This window comes from Chamaea fasciata, unplaced genomic scaffold (assembly GCF_029207755.1).
Source record: "Chamaea fasciata isolate MVZ Bird 193981 ecotype frontalis unplaced genomic scaffold, bChaFas1.0.hap1 SCAF_16, whole genome shotgun sequence".
Lineage (NCBI taxonomy): Eukaryota > Metazoa > Chordata > Aves > Passeriformes > Sylviidae > Chamaea > Chamaea fasciata.
The window spans coordinates 3,078,946-3,105,412 of NW_027094101.1; the positions used below are offsets into that span (position 1 = coordinate 3,078,946).

Sequence of the window (26,467 nt, forward strand, 5' to 3'; positions counted from 1 at the left end):
ATCCATACCAGAGTGCATTGAACACAGACAGCTTGATTCAAGATGCACAGGAGAAAAACACCCAGGAGGGAAAACAAAATTAATCTTACTTTGTCTGGAGAGTGCCTTACTTTGCAGTGTGGTACCAGCCCCACCGGGAGCCAGGAGCCCCAGCTGATGGGAACTGGCAGAGTTCCAGGGCTTTCCAGTGAAACCAAGCCAATGTAAAGACAGCTGCAGACTGGGTCCAAAATACGAAGCCACAATAAAGGTTCCTTTAAATTATTGAAGATATACTCACTTCTGGCTCCCATGACTGCTTTTACAGCTCTCTCTCTCCATTCAAAGCATCATCACCCACCCTTCAAGCAGGATTATTTTGCTTTTCAATTGGACTTTGACTCCACAGAAAATTTAATTAACTGACCTAATGGACTAGAGATGTGGATTAGAAGAGAAAAGAAATAAAAAACAATTCCAAACAAAACACACAACACCACTGCAGCAAAAAAAGAACCCCAAGGCACCTAAGTTAAAAAAACAACAAAACTACACCCCTGCTATGCAGAGATGCAAAATAGAGCTCCTCACATTGCAAGATACCCAAACTGCCAAACATTTGTTCTTGATTATCTTTTAACAGAAGATCCCAAAGCCCTCCACGAGTCCTTAAGCTGCAGGAGACTGTAAAGTGCCAAGAGGGAGCTCGGTGGGGAACACCACAACCCCCTTCCCAGAACGTCAGAAACTCATTTCAGCAGAACCCCACAGAGGCACACAGGAATAAACTGGTGCCGCACACCCTGTTGGGGACACACCTCCACCAACATCAGGAGCAAACCTGTCACTTGGAAGAACACTGAACGTGGCTCAGCATCTTCACCACCACCATGTCCCCTGATCCAGGGCTCCCTGTGACAGACAGGGCAGGCACTGACCCAGCAGAAGGCTGTACACACAGCAACATGACCAGCACCCCTGGCTCCAGCTCTCTGTTGGCCACACCAGCCCCACATCTCACACCAGAAGCACCAGCCCAGGGCGCCCAGCAGCACTGTGCCCATGCTGCTCCTCACCCTTCAGTCCAAGAGCAGCCAGGGGAATGACCCCACTGCTGCTCCCAGAGCTCTGCACCTTCCTTCCCAGCTTTGGAGCTGCTGGGGACACTTCTGGCCTGGGATTATTTATTGCAACATTCAGAGCAAGCAATATGTCACTTAGAAAATGAAGGCTCACTTAGGAGGCTGAAATCTGACTGTGTGACACAGGGTGATGAATCAGCCAACTTCCCACTGGCTCCTTTGGGAATACACCCCTTTGCACAGAAAAAAAAAAAAATACTCAGAGATCCACTCGTTAATCCTATCTTCACTCACTGTGGTGAGGAGCAGGGTGCTGCCCTCACCCTCCCTACTGCAGAGAGCTTTTACTCTGTTTGCCTTTTCCTGCAGGAAAAGGGGAAAACCAAGAATCAAGTGATTCACACCTGTCACAGGATCACCTGACGGAAGCTTCCAAGAACAAATTCAGCACTGCACATGCAAAGGTACAGTCAGGGTGACATGCATGCCAAGCAGTGATTAATTATAGGTGTTTTGCTGAGGAAATTTCTGAGCATGAAGGGTAAAATTTAAATTGCTAATCAGCATCACTTTTTGTTATAACATGTTTGAAAACAAACTAATGAGTTGGAATAAGCCTCCTTGAACCAGCTTTGACACCTGTATCTTCCATGTAGAAAGTAAAATTAAAGAATACTTTTAAATACATCCTTTCGGAAGCGGATTCTTTTCATCAAAAGGAATGGTGGGCAATGGGTGGGAAGTTGTCCAAAAAAGTGGGCGAAGCATGAGAGCCCAGTGTGGTGAAAGAGTGCGGGCCTCACCACCCAGCCCCTCTGACCCTGCAGAGGGCAAGGTGTGACGCTGCTCCTGACGGTGCCTGAGCTCCACAGGGTGGGTGAAGTCATGGCATGGGAGGGATCCCCACCCTCCACAGGGGTCCCTGCAGCCCTGCTCAGGACTTTTATGGTGGGAAAAGGCAGAGAATGCCACCGGGCTCAGCAGGTCCCTGGCCTAGGACTGCAGCCCAGCCAGGGACCATCCCTGCGCTCTGCCACTGCTGCTCACAGCACCAAGGCCCCACTGCCTGTCTTCATGCCTCGAGAGCAATTATAGGAGATTCAGAAACTGTTTCAAAATAAAAATTCCTATGCCAGCCAAGCATTTCCAGTGCTGACAAAGCTCTTGAGTGAGGTCAGCCCTGAGCCTGCTCGTGGCCCCAGGCTCTGGGGTCTGTATCTGGGTCCATCCTCTCACCAGCAAACCACATCAAGTACTAGAAGTTCTTCTGCCAGTGCCTGGGCTCTGTGATTGTTCACTGCCGTCCTCTCATTCTTCTCAGCTTTGACTTTATGCCCAGGCTGGGTGCCACTGAGGGCAATTAATGCTCCTCCTCTTCCTCTGCACAGAAGCATTTCAAATGAGACCAATTAAGCACAGGACCGACTCCCAGCCAGATCCAGATGTTGGGTGGCAATGTTGGGGACAGCTTCTACAGAGGACACAGAGCTAATTAAGCTCCCCACCAGTGATGGGCACCCCTTGAAGGGTGGGACAAGCAGTCTCCTGCACATCCACAGCTGCTGCTTTGTTCACCTCAGAGCCAACCACGACCCTGCAGAGCTGGTACCACCACCACAATTACCTGTGAACACCAGGCTGGCGTTCTCCAGCTCCTCCTGCGGAACCTTGAAGCTGAAGGACTCATTGTAGAAGGGATCTATCGTGCCCCGCATGCAGGAGGTCTTCTTGGTCTTTGTTAATTTTAATCCGTGAACAAGCTGAATTTTCACAAAGGGATCTGGCAAAAAGCACAAAGCACAGGCCCTGTGTTAGGGGGATCATGAGTCAGCAGCCCTGTGCATGAGGGCTGGGCACCACAGGGATGGACTGCGCTGGGAAACGGCCTTTGGAAATGGCTGGGACTTGAACCCCCACGCTGCTCCCAGAGATTTGCAGAGTGGCACAAAAGTCAGGCAGCTGGATTAAAAACATTCCCTGCCGGAACCACAGTTAATGCCAGCCTTGACAGAGACCAAACATACTGCTCTTTTTGGAAAATGCCAATATTCTGGCAGCAGCAGAGGCTGTGGCAGGAACAGGGGAAAACCACCTGAGGACAGAGGCACGAAGCAGTTCCCAGCCAGAGAGCCCAGAGCCAGCAGGGAGCAGTGCCCACAGGCTGCCTTACAGAACACTGCTCAGGGGGATCAGGGCTCCTGCTTCCTCACCTCAGCCTGGCTCAGAGATCTTTACTTTAAATTTGGCAAACCCTTTACATTGTATTCCAGGCTAAGGGCTCCAAATAGTTTCATTGCTGTTGTCTATACATACAAGACAACAGAGCCTTGTATTAACAGGACCTGAGCATCAAATCCCCCGGGGTCCCCCACAGATTGCAGCCTCACTGATCTGCTTTAAAGGCACGTATTATCTGTGCATGAGTAATGTGAGAAATGCACTGCCCTTTACCTGAACCTTGGCTCATGTCTGTCTGAAGAAGCTGTTTTGCTCTAATGATGTCCACGTTCAGTCTTCCTGCACTTGGTAGGTAGTTCAGTGACAACAGCAGCTCTCCCAGCTCCACTTCATTCTGCAGGGAAAACAGAATGTGGAGGTTTAGAACAGAGCTCAGAGGGGAAGAGAAGAGAGAGAAATTAAATAAATCCCATTTGTCTAAGTGCCTGAAAAATGAATTTTAGTCACGCTCTGAACTGCAACCAAGAACCATCTGGCGGTTCCTCATGCTAAGGGGAAAAAAGAAAGAAATTATCCCCAAACAAAGATCTTCCTCTAATCACCAATCCTTCACCAGCTTTCCAGCAGCCATGCAAAGAGGACCCATAAGGAGGCAGGGGGACAAGGTCAGTAACTTCTACTTGCTCCATCTGTAATGGTTCCAGGTAGTTCCGACCCTACCAATGTGCGGAACACAGACCCACTGGAGAAGACATCCTCTTTCCTGCCCAGCCACTTGGGAAGTTCAGACATGCAGTGGTTAAAGCTTCCCTGGGTGACAGCAAGGCAGTTCAGAGGAGACATTCCCTTGATCTACCAGAGCCCGTGGCACAGCCTGACTGTGCCCTTGCTGCTCACCAGCCTGCACCATGGCCACAGCTCCACATCAGGACAGCTGCTCAGCCATCATTGCTTTTCCTTTTACTTAATGATGCTTAAAACTGGTCATTAAAGAGCTGGAGAGCTCACATCACTGCTTCTCAGAGGTGAGGGTTTGAAATAACCTCTCCCCCCTGGCCGTGACCTGGCTCTGAGAGGCTCTTACTGTCAGATGCAAAATACACACACTGAAACAGCTCTGGAGACTGGAAACACACCAGCCAGTCCAGGCAGGGAATTGATCCATCGGCTGATGGAGTGCAGAGCTCGTGCTTCATCCCAAACAGTCAAACAGTCCAAAACCAACAAAGATCAGGCGTCAGAGCCCGTTTCCAAGAGGAAAAGGAGCTGCAGTGGTATTGCAATCATAACCAAAGGCTCAAATGTCTTTACTGATGCCCCAAATATTAGATTACAGAAACCAGAGGCTATGGATAGACAGTAAAGTAAAAGGCTCTCAGAACAGTCACAGCCTGAACTGACTCAAAGAACCAGGTCCATCAGCAGATGGGCCAGCACACAAGTCACAATCCCTGGCAAAGACATCAGTGGCTCAGGGAAACTGAGGCTGGGGCTGCTGGGAAATCCAACCAGGAAAAGCACCTGATTTCTCGACTCAAATTCCTTTTGTCACACCATCTTGTGGGTCACATTGTGGGGCGGTATTGTGACTCCACAGCACCCACAGTCACATTAACCACATGCATTTTCTTTTGTTGCTACAGTATTTCTGCCTCACCCAGAAGGCACCTCCCTCCCATCAACCTGGCCCAGCTCCCACATCACTGTTCAAGAGATGATGCTTTAAGTTCTTTCCATCAGAAAGCCACTCCCCAACACAAGCCTGACCCAATACACACACCACACTCACAACCCTGGCAAAGCCAAGCCATACCTACACACACCGTGGTGCCCTGGGGTTGCACAACGTAAGGATCTAAGAGTCTCACATCCAAGGTGGTCTAAACGCCATCTAATTGATTTAAACGATCATCTTTCATTTGATTTTGCCCAAAAATGCTCCTTTCAGGTCTGTGGCTGGAACAGCCTGCAGACACGTTTATCATCAAGAACAGCCAGTGATTTTTAATCCTATTACCAGGACAGGATGGAAGCATCACAGTGACCACACCACCAGCCTCAACAGGAGCCACAGGTGGCAGCCCTCTACCCCAGCTCATTTTTTATAACGTATAAACAACATTTTTTACAGACCCAGTCCTACTTCCACTTGCATTCACAGCTGGTCAGGTTCCATCAGGCTTGAATTCCTAGAAATTCAGGTGCATTTGGACAGTGCAAATTAGGAAGCTGATCTGTGCTTTTATTACCTGCTGGGGAGAGACAAACAGCTCCAGCTGCAAATACCAAACTTCTGTCACAGCCAGGTGGCAGGCTGGCATGGGGCAGTGATGTAGGACCTTTCCAGTCACCTCAGGCTTAGAGTGCTGAAAATCTGCATTGAGATTTGGGATAACTACTTGTGGAGTTGTCCATTGATGGAACCTGTTGACCTTATCCAAGAACTGCAGGAAAGAAGGCGTTTCCCTGGCCAGAGAGGAGCGAGCCATGGAGCTCAGCAAGGGAAGCATCTCCATGCTTCCAAATCATTTGCATTTATGATCCATTTACAATAAAAAAAAAAAGAGCCCGTGTTGTATGCTGACAGTGTCAGGCTGGATCTGTAACACCCACTTAGGCACTGGCAGGAGAACCATGTCCCATCACCCCTGCAGAGATTAAGGAAGGAGCCACTACAGTGTCACCATCACACTGCTGCCCAACCCAGCTAGCCTTCCACAGGTGCAGGAGCTAACCTAACAGGGATTTCAGCACCTCTAGACAAATCTTTTCGGCTATCTAGGCTTAAATTTCAGTAAGGAGAGATATAAAATGGTATATTCTATAAGTGTGATCCACCGAAGACAGCAGGCAGACTATGAGTAGCTCTAATTAGTCTCAGATCAAGCCTGATCTCCCAAATCTCAACCTTCTGCCACTTCATGCTTTTCAAGAGCGCCCACATTTGTGTTAATTATTTTGAGGGAAGGAGCACAGAGCCCCTGCCTCGAAGGCCATGGCAGGATGGGCGTGCTCAGCCCCACTGCAGGCAGAGCAGCGGCGGCAGCAGCGTTGGCAGCAGCACCAGGAGGAGTTTTCAGATTCCCGGAGAGCTCACCTCCCCGGACAAGTGACTCAGCCTTTTCAAGGCACTGAATGCCAGCAGCCAACTGCCTCCGATGTTATAACTGCGTTACTTCGAGCTTAGCCACGAGGAGCTGGGAAAAGTGCTTCGAACGCTGCCCGGTGCCTTAGGGGATGTCGAAGAGGCAGGAAAATGAATCCGTGCCCGACCACCAGCACAGGCTGGCACTGCCCCCGCCGTGCCGAGCTGCACCACGCTCACCAGCTCTCTCCTGTGCTTCAACCACCTGCAGCAAACGCGCCAGGAATTCACGGGCTGCTCAGGAAGCAGGAGGGACAAGGCGGGAGGTTGTCGTTCCCTGCGCTTCTCCCGACAAGCTCACGCCACGGCTCCCTTTGCTGATGCGACAGGTCTTGCTCACCCACAGCTTGGAAATGCTGTGTGCCGCCAGAACCTGCCGGGCCCGGCCCAGCCCCGTGTTCAGAGGCACGGAACATCCCCCTGTGAGGTGTTCTGTCTCCCACCGGGGCATCCCCAGAGCTCGGGCTCGTGATGGGGCCGAGCTGAGGAGAGGGGATGTGACTTCGTGCACAAGAGGTGCCGTGGGCACACTGCTCACTGTAGGGCAAGGAAGTGCCCGGATTTTACGTTTCCTGGGTCTTTTCATCGGGAAACTGGAGTGCTGTTGGTTTTGCCTTCAATGTTTTGCTCCCGGCAGGCAGCGTGCAGAGGTGCCCGCCAGCGCCGCCGGGCTAAGGCATCATCTCAGCTGCCATTATTATGCTGATGACGAGCTGATTCGTGCCGAGATCCCAGATGACCCTGGAAAAGCAATTTCCTGTTTGATGAGATGCCGGAGTGACACCAAGTCTGGGATGTCTGAGACTCTCCTGAAGCTCTGATTAACATTTCACTCCTGGCTGTATTACACTGCCAGGTTGGATTTGCAGCCTTGGGCTCGCCTGTGATCCAGAACCTTCTCCAGTTACTGCCTGGGCTGAACTCAGAGGTTTTGAACCAGATTTTTTTTCTGTTCTTTTCTGTCATCTCTGAAACACAATGAGACGCCCCCAAAGGAAGATGGGCTTTTAATTAATGCCTTTCTCACATCTTGTTCGGACCAGATAATTCCTTCTCTCACAGCCCCCCAGACTGTTCCTTGTGCACTGCTACACCACCAGCAAAATTCTGCAGCTGAAACCCTTCCCAACAGGTACCAGAGCACATTACCTCAGCACTGACATCTATGCATTGCTCCTAATGAAGTTTCAGATTGATTTTCCTCCTCAAGGTTATCTGTGTTGGTACCTCCAGGCACAGTAGAAAACTGATGGTTTAGAACAGTTTGCTCTGATAGGTTTTCTACAGCAGCCTGTGACACAGCCATTGTTTTGGGAAGGTTGAGCTATTAAGGACCAGAACCTGAGAAAAAATATACTTACCAATGAATAGGAGCAGCAATATTCCTACATAACTGACACCAGCTGGATGTATGATGAAGAGAGTCACAAAATCCTTTCTAAAGTCAAACTGTCTTTGCACCACTTTGAAAGGCCACGACAAAGCCCCTGCTGTGCAAAAAGCTTTAGGAAGAAGAAATCCTATGGAGAGGCCCTGCTCCTGAACCCCACCAGCCTCTCCTCTGGGTTCCTCCTCCACAACATACACCCCACAGCAACCCCAGTCCTCTGCAGGAAGGGCAACGAGTGAACAGCACTGAGGGGAAAGGATGAGGTGGCTGAGAAGACAGATAAGGTTAAAGAGAACAGTCAAGAAGAAAAAATTTTCAGTGCTGGAGCTTTAAAGACTCAAAAAGGAAAGGAGGGGGGAAAAAAACCACAGAAATGGAACTGAGGAAAAACAAACACACAGAACAGAACAAACATACAGAAAAGAAGACAGCAGAAAAACACGAGACAAAATATGAAAACAAACCATAGGTTAAGAGCTAAAATGTTGTTATCATGATGGGCAAGCATCCATCACAGCATCCCATCAGTTCTAACTCCAGTGACCTGCAGGGTGGGGGTTTCCTGCCCTCCGCCAGGCTTTGCCCAGGGCATCTCCTCCACTGGCCACAGGTGAACTTCCAGGGTGGTTTTAACATGCAGCTGGTGAGCAGACATGGCCCCACGCAACCACCTAGTACCATCCTGAACATCAGAACTGGCAGGTCATTCTAGTGCACTCGTAGTATGAAGTTAAAAAAGCAAGTCCAATACACACTCCCTCTACTACAAAAACAGCTTAATTTGAGGGAAGAAGGAATTTCATGCTATTTTCCCACCACAAGTAGACAATTTTTTTTTCTCTCTTTTGCAGAATGATCTCCAAGCTCTCATTACTGCTGGTCTAAAACATTTACTCCTGCCCACTCAAATCTGCCAAAAGAGAAGTGAATCATATGTCAATAAAACTTGGGGTCCTGAACATGTGCTTCAGAATTAGTTTTAGTGGCGAAATATGTGAATCTGAGCCCAGCTACAGCGAGGCCTGCCAACTTCATTCATGGTAATTAAGCAAAGCCACACACATTTCAGGGGATATTTAAGGAGCGCAGAGTGTTCCTATGGGGACTGGACTCAAGAACCTTTCCATGAGCAGCTACTGTGCTTTAGAAAGGCATTAATTACCCTGCAAGAGAAAGCCTCCCAGAACTACCAAGGATAAAGAATTTGGCAATACCTGCACTAACATTTTCTACAGAGAGTAAGTCCTTCTGCTCAGCTGCTGGCTCGGATGACGCCTTGGGCAGCAGCTCCCCCATGCCACTGCTTTGGGCTCGATCCCCCCAAACACCAAGCGTGTTGATCCAAGCTCAGAAAGTGCTTGTGTGCAGATACAACCCTCTGCCTGAGGCTTGGCACGCAGTAGTTTGGAGCTCTGGTTCCTCAGGCTGAGAGGACAGCTCAGCTGCACTCGGGTCCTCTGGCCACGCACTGCTGGCAGCGAGCAGGGCAGTGCTGCACAGCCACCTCCTCACAGCAAGGAAAGTGCTCTGCCTGTTCACTCACAGCAGCTCCCTGAGCTGGTGATGAAGATATTCCTCCAGCAATGAGGAGCTGTACATCCCATCCACAGGCCTAAGGAGCTGGGTCCAGCTCCCAGGGCAGCCACCAGAGCTGCTGGCTGTAGAAGCTGGGCCATGCCTCAGCTGGGAGAAGCTGGCTGTCCCTGCTGACACTGCGCACACCAGGAGATTCCTGGCTTTCCCCACCTTTTGCAGCTCACAGTGTTGGCACAGCCCTGTACCAAGGCAGCGTTGCAGCTCTGGGATGAGGGAACTCAGTGTGATGGTGGCACAAGGACTCGGCACCTGACTTTATCAGCACGCCCTGTGTCAATGGCTTCCAGGTGGAAACAGCAAGTGCAAAACAGATGTTCCTCTCAGCCCATGGCATTTGGCTACCTTCTCTGCTCTTTCACAATGCCTGCCGCCCTCCCACTCCCTCCAGCATGAAGAGAAAACTTCTCCACAGCTCCTGCCATCTGGATTCACTTTCCTTCATCTCTCTCCAGCTCATGATGTTTCTGTCTATAAATTCCAGGTAAAAAAAAAAAAAAATCACATATTTTGTCTCTTTCGTCTTCACATATCATGTCTATGACTGTCTGTGTTTCTCCTCCTCCTGTTACTGCTCTTCCAAGCACCTGCTTCAGCCTTTTCTCCTGTGGCTGTGGGGGTGCTGCCAGCTGCTGCCCCGTGTCACAGCCCCAGGGCAGCCAACCCAGACTGGCAAATTTTCCTCAACTAATGATCAGAACTGCACCACAGCGGTTTGTGGTGCTCTCCAGGATCCAAGGACACCTTCTGCAAAATAAAATGCAACTGCACGTAGATATATATGTAGTTTTTTTTTTTGTCCCCGTCTATCACCATCTCTCAACACAAAGCACACTTCAGCAGGCTCAGGTTCAATCCAACAAGAAACTGATAAAGGCTGTCTGTTCCTCAGCTAATCAAGCAAAAAAGTGAGAAGTATGAAAAAAATTGCCAACATGTCAAATCTATCATTCCACAGGCAGAAGGTTCCAACTAGTATTAAAAAAAAACAAACTCAGAAAATTCTAGCACAAACATGACTGTTATCAAAAGACATTAAAATGTATTTTTTCAAAGCAATAAGCTTTACTGTTTTACTTCTTCCAGGATTTATCTTAACCCTTTGATCAACGAATTTAATCACCCCTAGGATGGAACGTGCCTTACTCAATGAACTTTAAAAATGTTATCATTGAGAAAATACGGGAAGATGATGGCAAACATCACCCCTGGATGTCCTGTACAAGCACTGTTGATCCCCTTACAGTTGCAGTCTGCCAGCTGAGGTAAAAACAGCAAAAAGGCATGAAAGGACCACTTCACTGATCAAAGTGGGGAGGAATTTTTGCCTAAGTTTTTCCATATGATAGCAAGGGCATAAATGCAAAAGGCTTTTAAGCCTGTGCATTCAAATGGAGTTTTGTCTTCCTCCTTCCTTTTATAAATATCAGAAATGCCAACTTCTGCATAAATAATTTATCTTGAATGCTGGTGAAGCAGACAGCACTGCTGAAAACAGCAGCAGCTTTCAATGAAACTTTGGAGAGGGCGAAAGGAAGAGCTGGCTCCGAGCTTGGCACACGAAGGCAGAGATGATCTTTTCTAATCAAGGTCTGTATTAGCTGTGGAATGAGTCCATGTTACTCATAAAGAGATGCAAAATACAGAGAAGTATTTATCATGCAGAAGTAGGGAGCAGGGGGAGAAGCAAAACTGCATGGTGTGAATCACAGGAGGATAATGGGATGCAAAGACATGCCCTACTAAAATACGTGTTCAGGGAGCCCATTGTGACTCGTGCAACACTTCCAAAACTTTCTTCTCTTGCCTGAACACCGTTCAAGCTAATCCCACAACATTCCTACTTCTGTTACAGGAAATCCAGCTGGCTCTCCTGCAGTTACCTGGAGCCCTGATCTTCCTCCCCTTTATACAGAGCTGCAGGTCTGAGCAAGAGGGGAAAGTGCTCCCAGCCCCTCTGCACACACAGAGGGGGCAAAGCGGAGTCAGAGCCCCAGCTGGCTTCACTTCCAAACACTGCTTGGGGTATTTCCCTTTCTCAAGTGTCTGATTATTAGTTTCCACTGCAAATCAGACTCTTGAACCCACACTATAAAACAGCAGTGAGGCCAATGATTTACTGCTTATTTCATCCAGTATCTCTGGCCATGGCAGCCTTTCGTGAACACGCAAAAATCAAAGAAAAAGTGAACCATCCAACAGGGTTTAATTCAGCAAAGACTCCTTGGAAATTGCAATTTGTGAGCTGGAAAGGAACTGGGAGAGGCAAGCTTGTTACACTGTCCTTAGTACAAACATTTGAGATGCTGTTCACACTATGTTATTCTCTTGCTTTTTCACGGGGTTTTGTGCATCTAGCTATGTGAGTGATACCACTAGCAACAAATTTGGCAGGTAATCACCATTCCTGGCTGCAAAGCTCAGATCTTTCCACTGAACAGCCCTTTACCTGGCTGGCAAGGAGGTGGCCCTTTCCTGAGAACAGAGGGGAAAGCACACAGACCCTCTGCACCTCCTCTTCCCATCCCACTGGATGGCTGAAATGGGCTGAAGTTTTGGGCTGAAATGGCCCAAAATGCATACAACATCCCTCTTGCATCAGACAAACATTTATGGCAAATTTAGTTCCTTTAGGAATGTGATGAAAATAAATCTACCACTCCTGTGTAGATTGTTGCTTCTGCATTATGCCACAGATCTGGGCAGATTTCATCTTCTACACGTTTTATTGAATCAAATCATTACTAAACTGGCACCAGGGGTTCCCCTCATGTCCTCAGAGCACAGGAATGACCTGGGTGTGACAGTGTCACAGCATTCCTGAGAATGGGTGCAGGTCACTGCAGTGACAAGAAACACTTTCCCAAAGGTGCAGACTTCCAGAGCAGGCTTGAATTGTTCTCGTTTAAGCTGACATAGGATCTTTGCTCATGACTATAAAAGACAGCTCCTCTACCTCACACTGTTGGTTATAAAACCAGTCACAGCCTCACATAATTCCAACCCAGCAGACGCTGTGTTAACAAGATGACAATTACTAATTAGAAACAGCATTACTTGCCAACAGGCAAAGGAACCACACACACACACACACACACACAAACTCCCGAAACAGCAAGAAAAACTGTGGCAAGAATCTGATAAATTCTGTTACCTGAGAACTAGGCACAAGGGCTTTCCACCAGTGTCCACCTTTCACAAGGTCTACATCACTCAAGGGCATTGACACTTTGCCAATAACACAGTGGCGTGAGAATTTGTCAAAATCCACTACAGTTAAAAGCAGAGTTCTTCTCTGGGCTTCTAAAAAGGGGATTTCAAATGTGTACCTCTCCTCGAACACCGGGTTCTGCGTTTTGCGTTTCACTCCGGTCTGCTTGGAGTTCTTCTGGTCAGGCAGAAGGCAGATCTTCACATAGGGGTTGGAGTGAGCCATGTCTTGCCTTGAGCCATCGTAAGAAATGGGAGGAGGCAGATCTTTAGCCTCAATGACTCGCACTATTAGGTAATTGTGCAACAGATCATACTGCGTGCTAAAATGCAGCATGCCCAGCTGGTACTTGGACAAGATCTCCTCATCTGTCAAGGAGTCCATGTCATCGCTATTGGAGTCAAGAGAGTACAGCCTTGGTTCAAATTTTCTAAAATAGTCATCCGGGGTGTAGGTTTTTCGCAGGATAGTTGGCTGAACTATTTCTTTCTTGGCTCCTATTATTCCAAACTCGATGGGTTTGATGTCAATTAGTGGAGAACTTGGCCTCCTCGACTCCAGACCTGAATGAGAGAAACACACAGATACGACTGTTAGAAAGCCCACTAAAGCAATTACAGGTGCACATCAGCTTTGGGAGCCTCTCTGGGTACAGGTATTCTGTGTTCTGTGAAATGCCAGCACAGGCTCCACAGTGGGGCTTTTCCCCCTTGCACTGCCAACAATTTACAGCACTCTCAGCTATGCTGAAGCACAGCCTTGCCTGCACTTTCCCTCCCTGTCCATCTGCACGTGCAGTCACCATGCTCGTGCTTCAGCAAGGAAAACAGGGCTGGCCGCTTCCACTGTGCTCCTGCGAAACAGGACGAGATTTCAATCAATGTGCCTTCAACTTGACTTGGCCCCCTGTCCAAAAGATGAAAGAGCAGGCACTACAGTTTGATTTTTCTCCCCCACAAGAATTACATTAATGCTGGAAGGACGACCTTACTTGAGATCCGCCGCGTGAGGCTGTAAGTGGACCGTGATGTATCTGACGACGACCGCCTTCTGTCAGGGGAAACATCCTGAAGAGTGGGAGGCAGCTCGCTGATTGTATTATCAGAGTCTCCATCTTTGTCCTCATTTTGGCTGCTTATCCTGTTATAATGAGAGACCTTTGGATGATTCAACCCAGCACAAGGAGTATATACAGAATAACAACGTGTTCTGGCATTCTGGGGCTAATCTTGGGTGCTCGTCCCTCGATGCTGTGGGGTATCTCCTGATCTACCTGGCAAGCAAAAGGCTGAGCAACTGGCTTCAGACCTTTGTAAAAAACAGACTCTTCACCTTTCTGCCTGTCTTTCAAACAGGGTTTTATCAGTATTAGAGCATGACACAGGCTGCTAAGGCACATATAACTCAGATGTTGAACAGAAATATTCTACTTTCCTCTAAAGAAAAGAATCAAACCAAAACCTCACAAACCACAACCCTCAAACAGTAGCTTCTTCCTGCTGTAATTCACAGCTTTGGAAGCACAGACTTCACTAGGAATGAACCAGCACAGAAAATCAGCATGCTCAGATATCCCCAACCTACCACACACCTCCTGGTAAAATACTGCAGGTTTGCCAGTAAAGTTTCAAAACTTGATCTTACAGATACAATTCATTATTTGCTATTTCTTGGCATGCCTTTTAAAATATTTGGCTGCCTTTTAGCCACTTCTATAAGCCAGATGTGATTCTCAGCAGACAAAATTTTACTGCCCAGGGATCTTGATGGGAGCAGGGAAGTTGGCAGATCTAAATGACAAAGCAAGTTTCGTAGCACCTTTGAGAAGACTCCACAGAAGGCTGGCATCATAGAGAAGTCCGCAGGTAACTCCCCTTCCTTTCAGTTTGTTTAAATGTATATATGTACACACAACTTGTTTTTATATAAAACGACATTCTGGTTAAAAATTCCAACATGTCACAGCTGCAGTGGCTCCTGAAAGAAGTGAGGATCTCCCAGCTTCGACTGAAAGAAGGGCAGGAGCAGACAGCAACAACTGCAGGGGGTAAAGTCTGCAGCTGTGTGCTCAGAGGGGAGTGCAGCTGATGGAAATGGAATCACACAGTGCGTACATGACGTGGGGTGCATCCTGCAAAACAGCCAGCCCACCAGACAGAAAACAGCAGCACATCGCAAGGAAAGCATCAGCACAAAATGAGCAAAGCAAAGGGGGGCTCGGTGGGAATTTTGCTTCCAAGCCACCCTTTCTATGTGCTCAGCTGGGTATAAATGAAATATATTGAATCATTTTCATTAGTAACCAATGACTGGAGCAGAGCAATTGATATACTCTGCAAAAAGCAGTAAACTTGCAGAAAAGCCCAACAAGCATTAAAAAAACCAAACAAACCCCCCCAAACCAACTGGAAATTCTTATCCAAGCCCACAAAGTTCACAGCGGGATCCATGCAAATTTCGCCAAGTCAGACTCACACAACTCATCCACACAAAAAGAAAAAAAAAAACAAACGAAAACCAATTCTGTTAACAATCAAAACCAAACCCTCTGCTGAAAGGGGCGTACAATATTTGCACAGCTCTGCAGCCCATTAAGGGCCGTCCAAACCATACAGTTTGATATATAATCAGTACTTGGAACACAAATAGCTTTTTCATGCCTAAATGCAGGTCCACACAATCACAGGTGGCATTTGGATATGCCTGTGTTTGAGAAGCAAATGCACAGAACAAGGCAGGGTGAAAAGGGAATCAGGAAGAGAGGCATTAAAGATGTTCTACAATGGGTAAACGTAATAGTGAGTTAATAACATACAGATGACCTTTAGTAAGGAAATTGCTACTGAGCCACAATAATTTTTCCTCAAATAAACTTTGGCTCTGGTTAAAGCAGCTCTGTTTCTGTTTAATCCAAACCTTTGGAAAGAGGAGTCGCGTCCTGATTTCAATTCAGTCTCACAGTGTGCACTGTTTATCTTTGGGGTTTGTGTAGAATATTCCATAACAAGCAGCTGAAACATCCACCCTCATTCCCAGGCCACTTCTGCAAGGACCAGGATGCAAGTCCTCCTCACGAAATAACAACAAGTTCCCATGCACTCAGGTCAATGCAACTGGACTCACTGCAGGACGGTTTTTGGCTTTTTTCCCCTAAGTTGCCACTACAAAAAATTCAGAAAGTGAGAAAGATCCATATTCTCCCAAGAGGAAGGGCTTAAACTTGCAGCTTTATCATCCACTCCTGAATTTCCAGGACAATGAGGTGTCTCAGCTGCCAGAGGGAAACCCTAGGGCCAAAATATAAAGGATGGGTCACTAACCACAGGCATTTCTATGTTTGTTCGTTCACCAGTGAGGACCATAAAAACAGTTTTCCCCTGGGGAGTGGGTAGGAAGGTGAGGAAGGCACAAATTGCATTCTACATTACACCAGTGTCTCAGGCCCACGAAGAATAGGCAAGATGGAAAGATCTCAGCTGAAAACATAGATCTATTTTTAAAACACTTTCAGGCTGCAAGCGGAGAATACAATAAATTGATTTGTTCCCAAATTCAACGCGTGGATCTAAATGCAAAATAAGGTGACGTCAAACCTGGTTTTCATTGTAGGGGTTTCCACTAAATACAAAAGCCCCCTCTTCAAACATAAGAGAAAAAAAAATTGAGAGGTTCAACTGGCAAACACAGAGCTCTGAGCACTTAAAAACACTAAAAACCTTATTCTAAGAACAAGTCCAAACTCTTACTCTGTTCACACATCTAACTCTGGAGATCATTCCCTACATCCAAAAATCCATACAGAGATATAAAAATCTAAGATCAACACAGTGAAAACAAAATTCTTCTTTGGTTTCTAAATTCTGAGTCAACATGGGATCATTTCCATCTTAAACAAGCACACAAGAAGCTTGGGTCTCCTATTCATCAGCAAACAAAATATACCAAATCTGGCTCCTGCCTTTGACTTTCTTTTCATCTTCCAGACCCTTGTTCCTCTACAGGCTCATTGCTTCCCCCTCTCCTCTCAATCACATCTTCTTGGGTCCTCTGCTTCTCCCTATCTTTGCCCTCCTCATTTAAATAATTTCTCTTTCTCTTTGTCCTCCTGACTTAAATAATTTCTGTGCTCCCTCGCCATTTCCCAGCAAAATCACCCAGGAAGCACAAAGCATTATCACCTTGCCCGGCACCACTCTGGGTCCATGGCAGCTCAAGAGGAGCCCACAGCATTTTCAAACAAGCAAAGCCTCATTTCCAACCTCTGCATCAATGTGTGTCAACAGGCATTCTTAGAGATCACAGGCTTGTAACTGTGTCACAGGAGATGGTGACTTCAGTGACCTTAAGGTCTCCTGGCAAAGCAAAGCTCCTCTCCTGTGTCCTCCTCTTTGGCGCCTGCTGCCCCTCTCAGGCTTTACCTCTGGGAACTGACCTTCTCTCAGCACTAGAGCAGAACAGGGAGACCCTAACCGCAGCAAACCACCTGGAGCTGGATGGAAAGATGGATAAATGGCCTGGGCTGGGGTCACAGGGACCCTTCCCAGGGCTGTGAGCATCTGTAGATGAACCATTAAGTGCAACAGGGTTGAAGAACTGGGTTTGGTTTTTTTTGACCAGAGAGTGTTGTCCTCTGCTTATGGCCATTCCAAGAATTTATTGTAGGGACTTTCAGATGGAGCAGGACCAGGGGGAAACAATAGAAGCTGGAGAGAGCATTTTACGAGTCTCCTTGTTCTCTGCCTGTGGCAAAGTCCAACTCATCTGCAAAGCCACCATACATCTGAGATTTGAGATAATAAGAACAGGGCTTCAGCACTAACATCACCCCTTCAGCCAGGCAGAAGAAGAATCCAAGAGTCAAAAACTACACCCCGGTACAATCACCCCACACCCCAAAACACACAGGATGTCCCTCCTGCTGCTCGGCATACCAGGTAAGCTCTGAATCACCCTTTTGCCACAAGCCCAGCTACTTGTTCCCAAGATGTAATTGCTCCTGCACCAATCTTTCCACGTCCAATACTGCAACCTCATCACTGTGCTCTCCTGTGCGTGATGCTTTCCTATTTAGCATTGATTTTGTTTCCATTCCCCGTTAATTGCAGGTGAATACGTTTCTGAGCATATATCAGACTCTTAAATATGCTGCTCCACATTTAAAAACCATGCTAACACATCTTGAACAGCTCTATTTTTATTGCTTCAGTATTAATTACCACCCCGTTCTACCTGAATTCAAAAAGAGTTTGTGGACAAGACTGCGATTTAAACACGAGAAAATTTATTTCATGCAGCATCAAGACATGAACCTTGCAGAGCTGACACAGAATTAACAGCACATACTCACAGGAGTAGAGAAAATGACCTGCGTGCCTCAGTGCCCAGGCACCAAAGTCTGAGCACCACATGATGCACTGAACAGGCCTCTCCTGTGCCACAAGTTCTGGACACACTGCAGCCGTGTCCATCACATGGTCTGCTCCACAAAGACAGCGCAGCCCTGCTGACAGGGCAGGCACTAAAACACCAGAGAGCTCTGCTCCCTTCTTGGTTTCACTGCTGCCTCCACGGGGTCACCTCTGTGCTGCAGATTCCTGACTGAGACGGAGTAAAAGAGGAAAGACTTCACTGACTTCCTTTGTAGTGGATTTGCAAACACACTAATCAAAGCTCCAGATAAGACCTGGTGCTGTGGTCCTTTCATGATTTGAGAAGAAATTCTGAAGAGTACTACGGTGATGCAGAAGATCAAGTCCTGCTAAATGAAACTTTAAACGAATTTCCCCTTCAGAGCACGTAGGAGAGCTATGCCTTTCATCTGCCTATATGATAACCACCTTCATGCTAGGATAAGAAAGGATTTCAAAACAACCTCATCAGCATTTCAGCCAAGTTGAGTTCAGTGCTCCAAAGGGTTGGTCCATTTGAAGAGGAAATAGGACTGAAGATGAAAGGCATCTTTAGAGAAGGGGGCACAGCTAAACCAGTTATCAGCTTGTTATGCCAGCTTACAAAACAGCTTCTGTCTTACCCATCAGAAGAGGTTTTTACAAAGACTGACCTTGCTATTTGAGCTAACAGAGCTGCCCTTTTTCACCATGCCAGGAGTAGCCTGCATTCCCACCCTCAGGAGGTTCCTGCTCTCTAAGTGGCATCCTCTGAATGTGCCATTGCAATTCATACCATTACTCTCATCACAGCTCAGCAGTCCTACTCCTTGGTTAAAGCTAGGAAATCATGCATCTAAACTTACAGCCAGGCTGGAGTTTGAGCAGGAAAAGGTCCCAGGATTTCAACTTCATCTTCATTTGTTTGACAACAGCTACAGTCAAAACACTTCTGACAACAATTTCTGCAAGTCCACCGGCACAGCAAGAGATCGGAGATTCGAGCGAGCAGACCCTGGAGCCATTGCAAACCAAAGTACAAGATTACAACCCATCAATAGCTATTGAGAAAAAACACTCAGCTGTATTTGTGTTTGTGTTTCTGCAACAGAACATTAAGAACTGTATTTATCTCATCTATACCAACAGACAAGTGCTATGCAGTTACCAGCCCAACCCCACTGACGCCGTAACAAGGAAGGAAAATAAGCATTCTCTGCAGGTATTTCCCCCTCTAGTAGCAATGTATTATTATGTAGGTTGGCAAGAGGGTGATTTACAAAGCACTATGGCACAACAACATGCTGGAGTGGAGACATGCATATTCCTCTACACACATCAACAATCCAATAGATCATCAAAGTTAAAACAGAAGGAATTAAAAACAGAAGATAAGTGAAAGCTTCAATTCAATCCAGCAAGGATCCATTTAATTAACACAGCAATGTGAACACACTTCATCCCTGTTGATGTACAATCCATATACGTGGAGAATTACAGCCCAACAAACTCACCACTAAAATGGATTAGCCGGAGCACACTATCCTCATGCTTCTGCTCTGCTACCACGATAAATGTAATGAAGAACCTCCAATGATATTTTTAGGAGAACAGTTGACCCAGAAAAATCTTTCATTTCCTAGGTTTCTGTGGTGGCACTGGCAGCAGCCCTTGTAACAGAGCTGTGTCAGCTCCCCACTGGAGCAGCAGCACCGTGCCCCATTCCCATGCCATCCCCACAGCCTTCCCCCCAACCTCAAAGCTCTGCTTTGAGAGGAGCAGAGAGACAAAGCTCAGCTCATGTCCCACCCACACCAACCCCAACTTCATGAGAGAGAGGGCTCATTAAGCAGCACAAGGGCACTGCCCTGTGGGCACGGTGGGAGACACGCAGCTGCAAGGGCACGGCATCTGCACCCAGGGTCAAACTGCTTTACAACTGTGTGTGACCTTGAAATGCTCCTGAGAAACTGAAGAAATAAAGTCCATGAGAGATCCTCCATAGTTATCTCCCCAAAATACTCGAGACATTTGCAGTATTCATGAGTGTAGACCATGTGGAGGGGTTTCCTCAGAGGAACCTGATCTGCAGGGAAGACTTCACAGGAACATGGCTTTTTGCTACAGTAAAACACACTTTTTTATTTTTTTTCCATAAACAAAATCTGGGCACTGCAAACCAAAAAATTACCAGCCCAAAATGCAGTGCATTACTTAATATCTAGGACATCACTAAAGAGTCAGAAAACACGAGACAATCCCCTCAGGATGGAGCAGGGAGACAGAGCGGGGAGTGAATCATCAGATTAACTCACCTCATTTATTGGTTCCAACTGTCCTTTTAGACATCCAGGATGAAGCAAAGGGGAACAAAATGAAAAAGACAAAAATAAGTTAGCAATGCTCAAACAACTTTAAATTTTCTGCCATGACATGCCCCAGCCTGGGACAAGTTTGAATTTCTGGCAAGACAGTACCCTATAGATGCTAGAGGAAGAAGAGGTTTGACCAGACGTCAGCTTCTGCCATTTCCAATCCCTCTCTATAAAGCTCCTTCTGCTCCTCCTTTCCCACAAGCAAAATTCCCAAACCCATTCTGAAGCATGAAAATCCTGCTCCTTGCTAATGGGTATCACATGCAAACACTTATTTTGTTTCCTTTAGTAACTGTCTCTAACTGCACCAACTACTTGCTGCTGACAGCAAACCATACCCAACTTTTTCAGTGGAAGAAAAGGCTTTTCTCCACGTTCAGCCCATTTCAATGCAGTTCCAATGCAAACTCATGAAAGCAACATTTCTAGGAAGGGGTACAGCCTGAATACTCTCCATTACATACACGTCTCTGGGCACCTTCAGCCTCATCCTCAAATGAGACTAGAAGAACGCATAAGATAGAAGTTAAAGGCTTGAGTCTCAGACTCCCGTTCAAAAATCTGCACGGCAGCCACCTCGCCCAAGCCACAGAGAAAATCTATAGCAAAGGAAGAAGGCATCACAAACCAGTTCTTTATTCACAAAGCCACCCTTGGAACATTATATATATATATATAATGGACCCATTTCCTTTGGAGATTCACTAGCATTTCTGATACCTGCTGAAATGTCTAACCTACTGCATTCCCTTGATAATCTCTAAAAGTTTACTATTTGTCCTGGCTGTCTTTGTATATGGGGAATCCCTAAAAAAACAAACAAACAAAACAAAACAAAAAAACCAACAAAACAAACCCCAAACAAACAAAAAAACCCACAGAACAAACCAATACAAAAAAAAAAAAACCCATTAAAAGCTCCATCCTGTTCTTCCAAATGCAGAAATTGGTTCCTAGCTTTATGCTCATGACATGACCCGAGCAGCCTTTTCTGCAGAAGCTGGGATGTCAAAGTTGCCTTTAGTTCCAAGAACTCTCCCATGGCTCACGTTTTGGTGCAAGGCTTCCTTTTAAACTTCTTGGAAGCCAGTGCTTGTCCAAAAAAGCCACCGCTTGTTTAGGAGCAGTTAAAAGACTAGAAGAGCTGCGGCACAATGAGACAAGACAGTGATTACAGATACCCATGGGCCAACTGTTTAAGAAAATGCTAAATGGTTAAAAGGGCTTTATCATTCCTTATTAATGCAAAGTTGCAGCCAAAGCTCCAGCGGTTTAGCAGAGCTGCAAGGAGGATATTTAAGCTGCTCTCAAACAAAGCGGCTGGATCGGTGCCACGCGATCGAACGCCGGAGCACTTGTCATGCAAAGAGAGGGCTTTTCCAAAGGGCCCGCAGGGAGGGACACACGGCAGGAACAGCTCTCCTGGTCACCATCACTCACAGCCATGTGCTGCCACCACCCCTGTGCGCCGCCAGCCCCGAAGGCGCACACTGCCATCCCACAGCACCGCGACAGGGTGAGCTGTGACCACCCACAAACGGGAGGGCAGGGAAAAGGACTGAAGATTACGGTGCTGGAGAGGTAAACAAGTCAACAGCACCACGGAGGGCTGAAATGCAGGGGCCCGTGAAAGGAAAGCAAACACGACCACCTGTTCACCCACCGCGCTGGCACCAGGCACGAGGGGCAGGGCCGGGGGAGGGCAGGGGTTTAGGGAAGGCTGGCGCTGGGGGATCCCCGGGAGCACGGCAGCTGCGATGTGCTCAGCAACGCCTGGAGAAGGGCTCAGCCTCCAGGGTCACAGAGGCACCGTCGTGCTCTGTCTGCCACATCATCCCAGTCGGCCGAGCAGAGAACAAGCCAGACGGGAGTCTCCAGCCACGAGTGAACCCTCATCAAGGGCGAGGCTGGGGGCAGGGCTCCATCTCCACAGCCTGCTGCGGGGCCCCTGGGTGGGGGTTACCTGCTCCAAGTTAGCAGAGCCGCCAACCCCAGCCAGGTCCTCTGACCATGAAAACAAACCACCGCGGCGGTACCCCCAGGGATGCTGCAGCAGGGTGGGGTCCTCATTGCTCACAGATCGCGTTCGGCCCCCGCAGTGACACCCCAGAAAAGGCTCGCAAGCTCCATCGGCAGCGGACACCGCAGCCTAGGGACAGTGTGGTCCCCTCAGCCACACATCCCCCACCACCCCACCATGACTGAGACGCCGGGGTGGGGATAACGGGGTGTTGCTGATGTCCTGCTCCGCACCCGGGTACCCCACTTTGAACCCACGGGCCCCGACGGCCGCGCTGCTGAAGGCCTGCCCGGCCCCACTCAGATCCCGCCGAGCCGGGGGCGCCGGGAGCCCCGAGCCCCGCAGGACATCTCGGGCAGGGTCCACCCGCGGCTCTTCCAGCCCGACTCCCGGGACAGCTCCCTCAGCATCCCCGCTCCCATCCGCCGGGCGCGGCGGCGGCTCAGCGCCGAGCGGGAGGGGACCGCGGGGGCACGGCGGGGCGAGCCGACAGGGACACGGCCCCGCGGGACGGGGGCACGGCTGGCGCCGCTAGCGGGGTCTGTACCAGCGGCCGCCCGGCTGGAGATGCACCCCCGGCTCGGGTTCGTCGCCAGCTGGGCGGCTGCGCTCGGGGCAATGGCTGGGGAGCGGGCGGCTCGGGACTCGCTCAGGGTTTAAACCACCCCGACAGATATTCAGCCCCACGATGCTGTGAGAGGTCATCCATCACGGCGCAGCCCGCGGCTCCCCGCAGCCCAGGGCGCCGGTGTCCCCCACCCCGCCGGTGCCCCCCGCCCGCCGGACCGTGCCCAGGCTGGGCGGCCCATCGCATCTCAGTCTGCCCGCGGGGTTCAGCATCCTCTTCCCTCCAAGAAGTCCTTGTGCGGGATCGGGACGGGCTTCCACGTCCCCGGGGCCATCCCGCTTCCCCAGCAAAGAGAGGCCCGAGGGCTGCTCGCCAACCCCGCGGGGATCCTCTCCTGCCCCGGTGTCTCGCTGGCAACAGCCGCCGGCCCCGCTCCTGCCCCGGCCCCGCCTGACCCCTCGCCGGGGGTTGCTGTCGCCTCCGGGAACTCCTCCCCAGAAGTTAACCCGAAGTTGCGCACCCGCACCGGGCACGGAGCACTTGGGGGGGCCCCACCGCGGCACCGCACCCGTCCCGCAGCCGCCCCGGAGAGACCCCCCCCCTCCATCCCCCGGGGATCCCCCCCGGCCCGCCGCTCCGCACGCACCTGGATGTACGCCATGGCTCCGCGGGGCTCCGCGGGCGCGCACGGCACCTCCCGCCGCGCGGCCCCACCCGCGCCCGCCGCGCCGCAGCGCGGCACCGCCCCGGGCGGGGGGACGGGGGCGGCCCCGCGGGCAGCGGCGGAGGCTCCGCAGGCGGCGGCAGCGCGGGGGTCCCGCCGCCCCGGGGGCGAGGGGGCGGCCGGCGGGCGCGGGGCCGGAGCTCCGAGCGGGCGGGCGCGGCTCCCGCCCGGCCCGGCCCTGCCCGCGGAGCCTCCGCGGGCCCGCAACAGGTCCGCCGCAGCGCGGGCGAACACTGACCTCCAGAGGGCCCGGCGCGGAAATTCAGGGATGCGAACCCCTCCTCGCCCCCGGGACGCGGTGCCGCTGGAGGCCAGGGACGGCTGGGCAGGTGCGAGCGGTGGCCGTGGCTGATAAAGCGATTTCACAGCAGCGCTTTCCCGCGAAGAGTTCGCTGGATGAGGAGACACACCTGAGTTTCAAGAACGGATGCGGTTGTTTTGTGAGCTTGAATGAACAGAGTCAAAACGTACAAACTCACACCTTCCCCAGCTGAGACGAGGAGCTGGAGCGAGGAGTGAGCTTGTAACCCACAGACCACAGTGAGCATCCTGTGTCTGTGCTGGGTCCAGCCAGAGGCAGGGTGGGAGGGAACGTGATCCGGCACTGGGCAAATCCCACCACGGGGATGGCTGGACCTGGAGAACCCAAGTAGCAAAACACTCCTGAGGTCAAACTCTTGAAAGGGAAAGCACGGGAAAAGTGGAGCTTTTCAGCCGTTCTCTTGATCACCACCTTGGTGCCACACAAATTGGAGGCTTCCCAGCATCCTGGTGTCAACAAAAGCTTCTGCCCTCCGTTTTGGAGGAAGCCCTCAGGCTACACTTCTGGCACCTTCCTGGTACATTGATTCACTTTAAACCCCGGAGAGAGGCAGAGAGAGGCAGCAGCTTTCAGCTCAGACCAGCTGGACGGTCAGGGCACCTCCCTGACTCGCACCAGCTCTGACTCACCACATTTCATTTTACTGCGGTGAGTGGTGAAAACATCTCCTGCTCTGGAGAAGGGGACACTACAGCTTCAGATCTTGGCCAGCCTAAGAACACCGGTGACTGCTGCTCCCTGTGGTAAAGAGGGAGCATCTGGGCCAGGATGTCTTTGGAAAGCTCTTGCATTACTGATCTCATTTAATGGCCCATTTAAGTTCTCATTGAATTCAACGAAAAACTGCCTTGACTTCCGTGGGAAGGGCCATACTCTGAATTTTTTAAAAAATAACTCTCTTTTTCCCCAGGGAGAGCAGCTACTGCTTTAGAAGAATAATTATCACAGTGGAGATAAGCAAGGAAAAGCCTGTAATGCTTACTCGTTTCAGGCAGTTTTGAGCATATGATTAAGTGGTGGTACAAGTTATTTGTCAATTTTTGCTCTGCAATTCTTTTTAATTCCACTTCTTTCCAAGTGCCAGTGTTTAAAATGTCAACCTTAACTTTGAATATTGTTGCTCTTTTCACCACTGCGTTGATGCTGCTTGCAATAACCAAACGCACAGATTTTATTTTTTCTTTTTAATGTTGCAACATAATGAGGAGAGAGGCTTAAGCTTTCAGACAGATTTTTTTTGACTCTTTAAAGGAAGAATGCTGTGAGTCACAAAACTGTGGCAGGCAATACACAAACATTATGTGCATATTTGTACTTATTCCTTAAAAAAACAAACAAACAAACAAACAAAAAACACCCCAACTTTTACAGAAGAGAAGGCTCAAATGCTGCATCACTTCACAGTGACTTTTTTGGCTGACACATATAAAAATTATGAGCCAAAAAAGAAGAGCAAAAGAAGTTTCTATGGGGAGTCACCAATACTATTGATTTTTACATGAAAGAATGCCCTCTTTTTTCCCCTTCACATGCTTGGGTAGCAGCTTATAGCACAAAGCCATAAGATATACGTGCTCCCCTTGCACACTCATACATATACATGCATTTAAGTGCTTTTTACATCATGGCATGAAGGCTTTTAGATGATTTTCTCCCAACACACATATTCACTAAGCAAGCACAGCTCTAACCCAAGGAATATGACAAGGATTCAAAACACTAGACAGGTGGTTATTGTAAAATCTAATTTCAAATCTGCATATGGCTGATGCTCTGATTAAGCTCTGCTTCTACAGCACTCAGAATAAACAGATCCATTTGACATGATGACAACATAACCTTTGGATGTCCTTTGCTGTGCACGCTCTGTGTCTGATAAGACACATTCCATACTTCCCACATGTAATGGCTGTGATGCAGATGGCGAGGCTTGCAAGTGCAGAATTTTTAAGCAGAAAACTAGGAAATGAATAGTGCTTTTGCAGAACAGGATTTTATAGCAGATTTCTATTCTTACTAATACACACTGGGAATAACATCAGCTACATCCAAAGCACGCACTCGAATCATCACAACCAGCCCAGCAAGTAGCAAAATCTACCTCCAGCATGGCAAATCAGTTCAGCAGCTTCTCAGACAAACCAAACCAGGGATGCTGGCATTAAAAATGCTGTGCCGTGCCCAAACCTACCCAAAGACTTTCAGCCTCTTTTTGCCTTAAAGTTAAAAGAGCCTCACTCTGAAAAAGTAAGGAAAGCAAAGGAAGGCAATCTGATGGCTATTTCAGAGCATTTTCATTTGAATCCTACCAAAGCACTTGACAGTGCTTTCTGCTGCAAGGGGGAAGCAAGAGGAACAGAGGCTATACAAGGTAAGATGAGGTGTCTTCCTCTGCTGTTCTTTTGCCAAATCCTGATTATCACTACTTGAGCCTGCTGGAATAGCCAGCTACCACTCTGCCTAAAAATAAGCTTCTTATCTCCAGATGTTTTT

At 48.8% G+C, this 26,467-nt stretch overlaps 1 protein-coding gene across 1 annotated transcript in view; it reads right to left on the reverse strand.

Moving 5' to 3' along the window:
- The window catches only part of SYT17 (synaptotagmin 17), a gene marked incomplete at its 5' end in the record, with an annotated part of 30,321 nt that extends 11,314 nt beyond the window's left edge, over positions 1-19,007 (reverse strand). Inside the window, 5 exons of the mRNA XM_066198473.1 lie at positions 2,686-2,841; positions 3,513-3,633; positions 12,522-13,141; positions 13,570-13,718; positions 18,832-19,007. Coding sequence (XP_066054570.1) covers positions 2,686-2,841; positions 3,513-3,633; positions 12,522-13,141; positions 13,570-13,718; positions 18,832-19,007 — 1,222 coding nt within the window. The remainder of the gene's footprint in view (positions 1-2,685; positions 2,842-3,512; positions 3,634-12,521; positions 13,142-13,569; positions 13,719-18,831) is intronic.
- Positions 19,008-26,467: the final 7,460 nt, after the last annotated feature.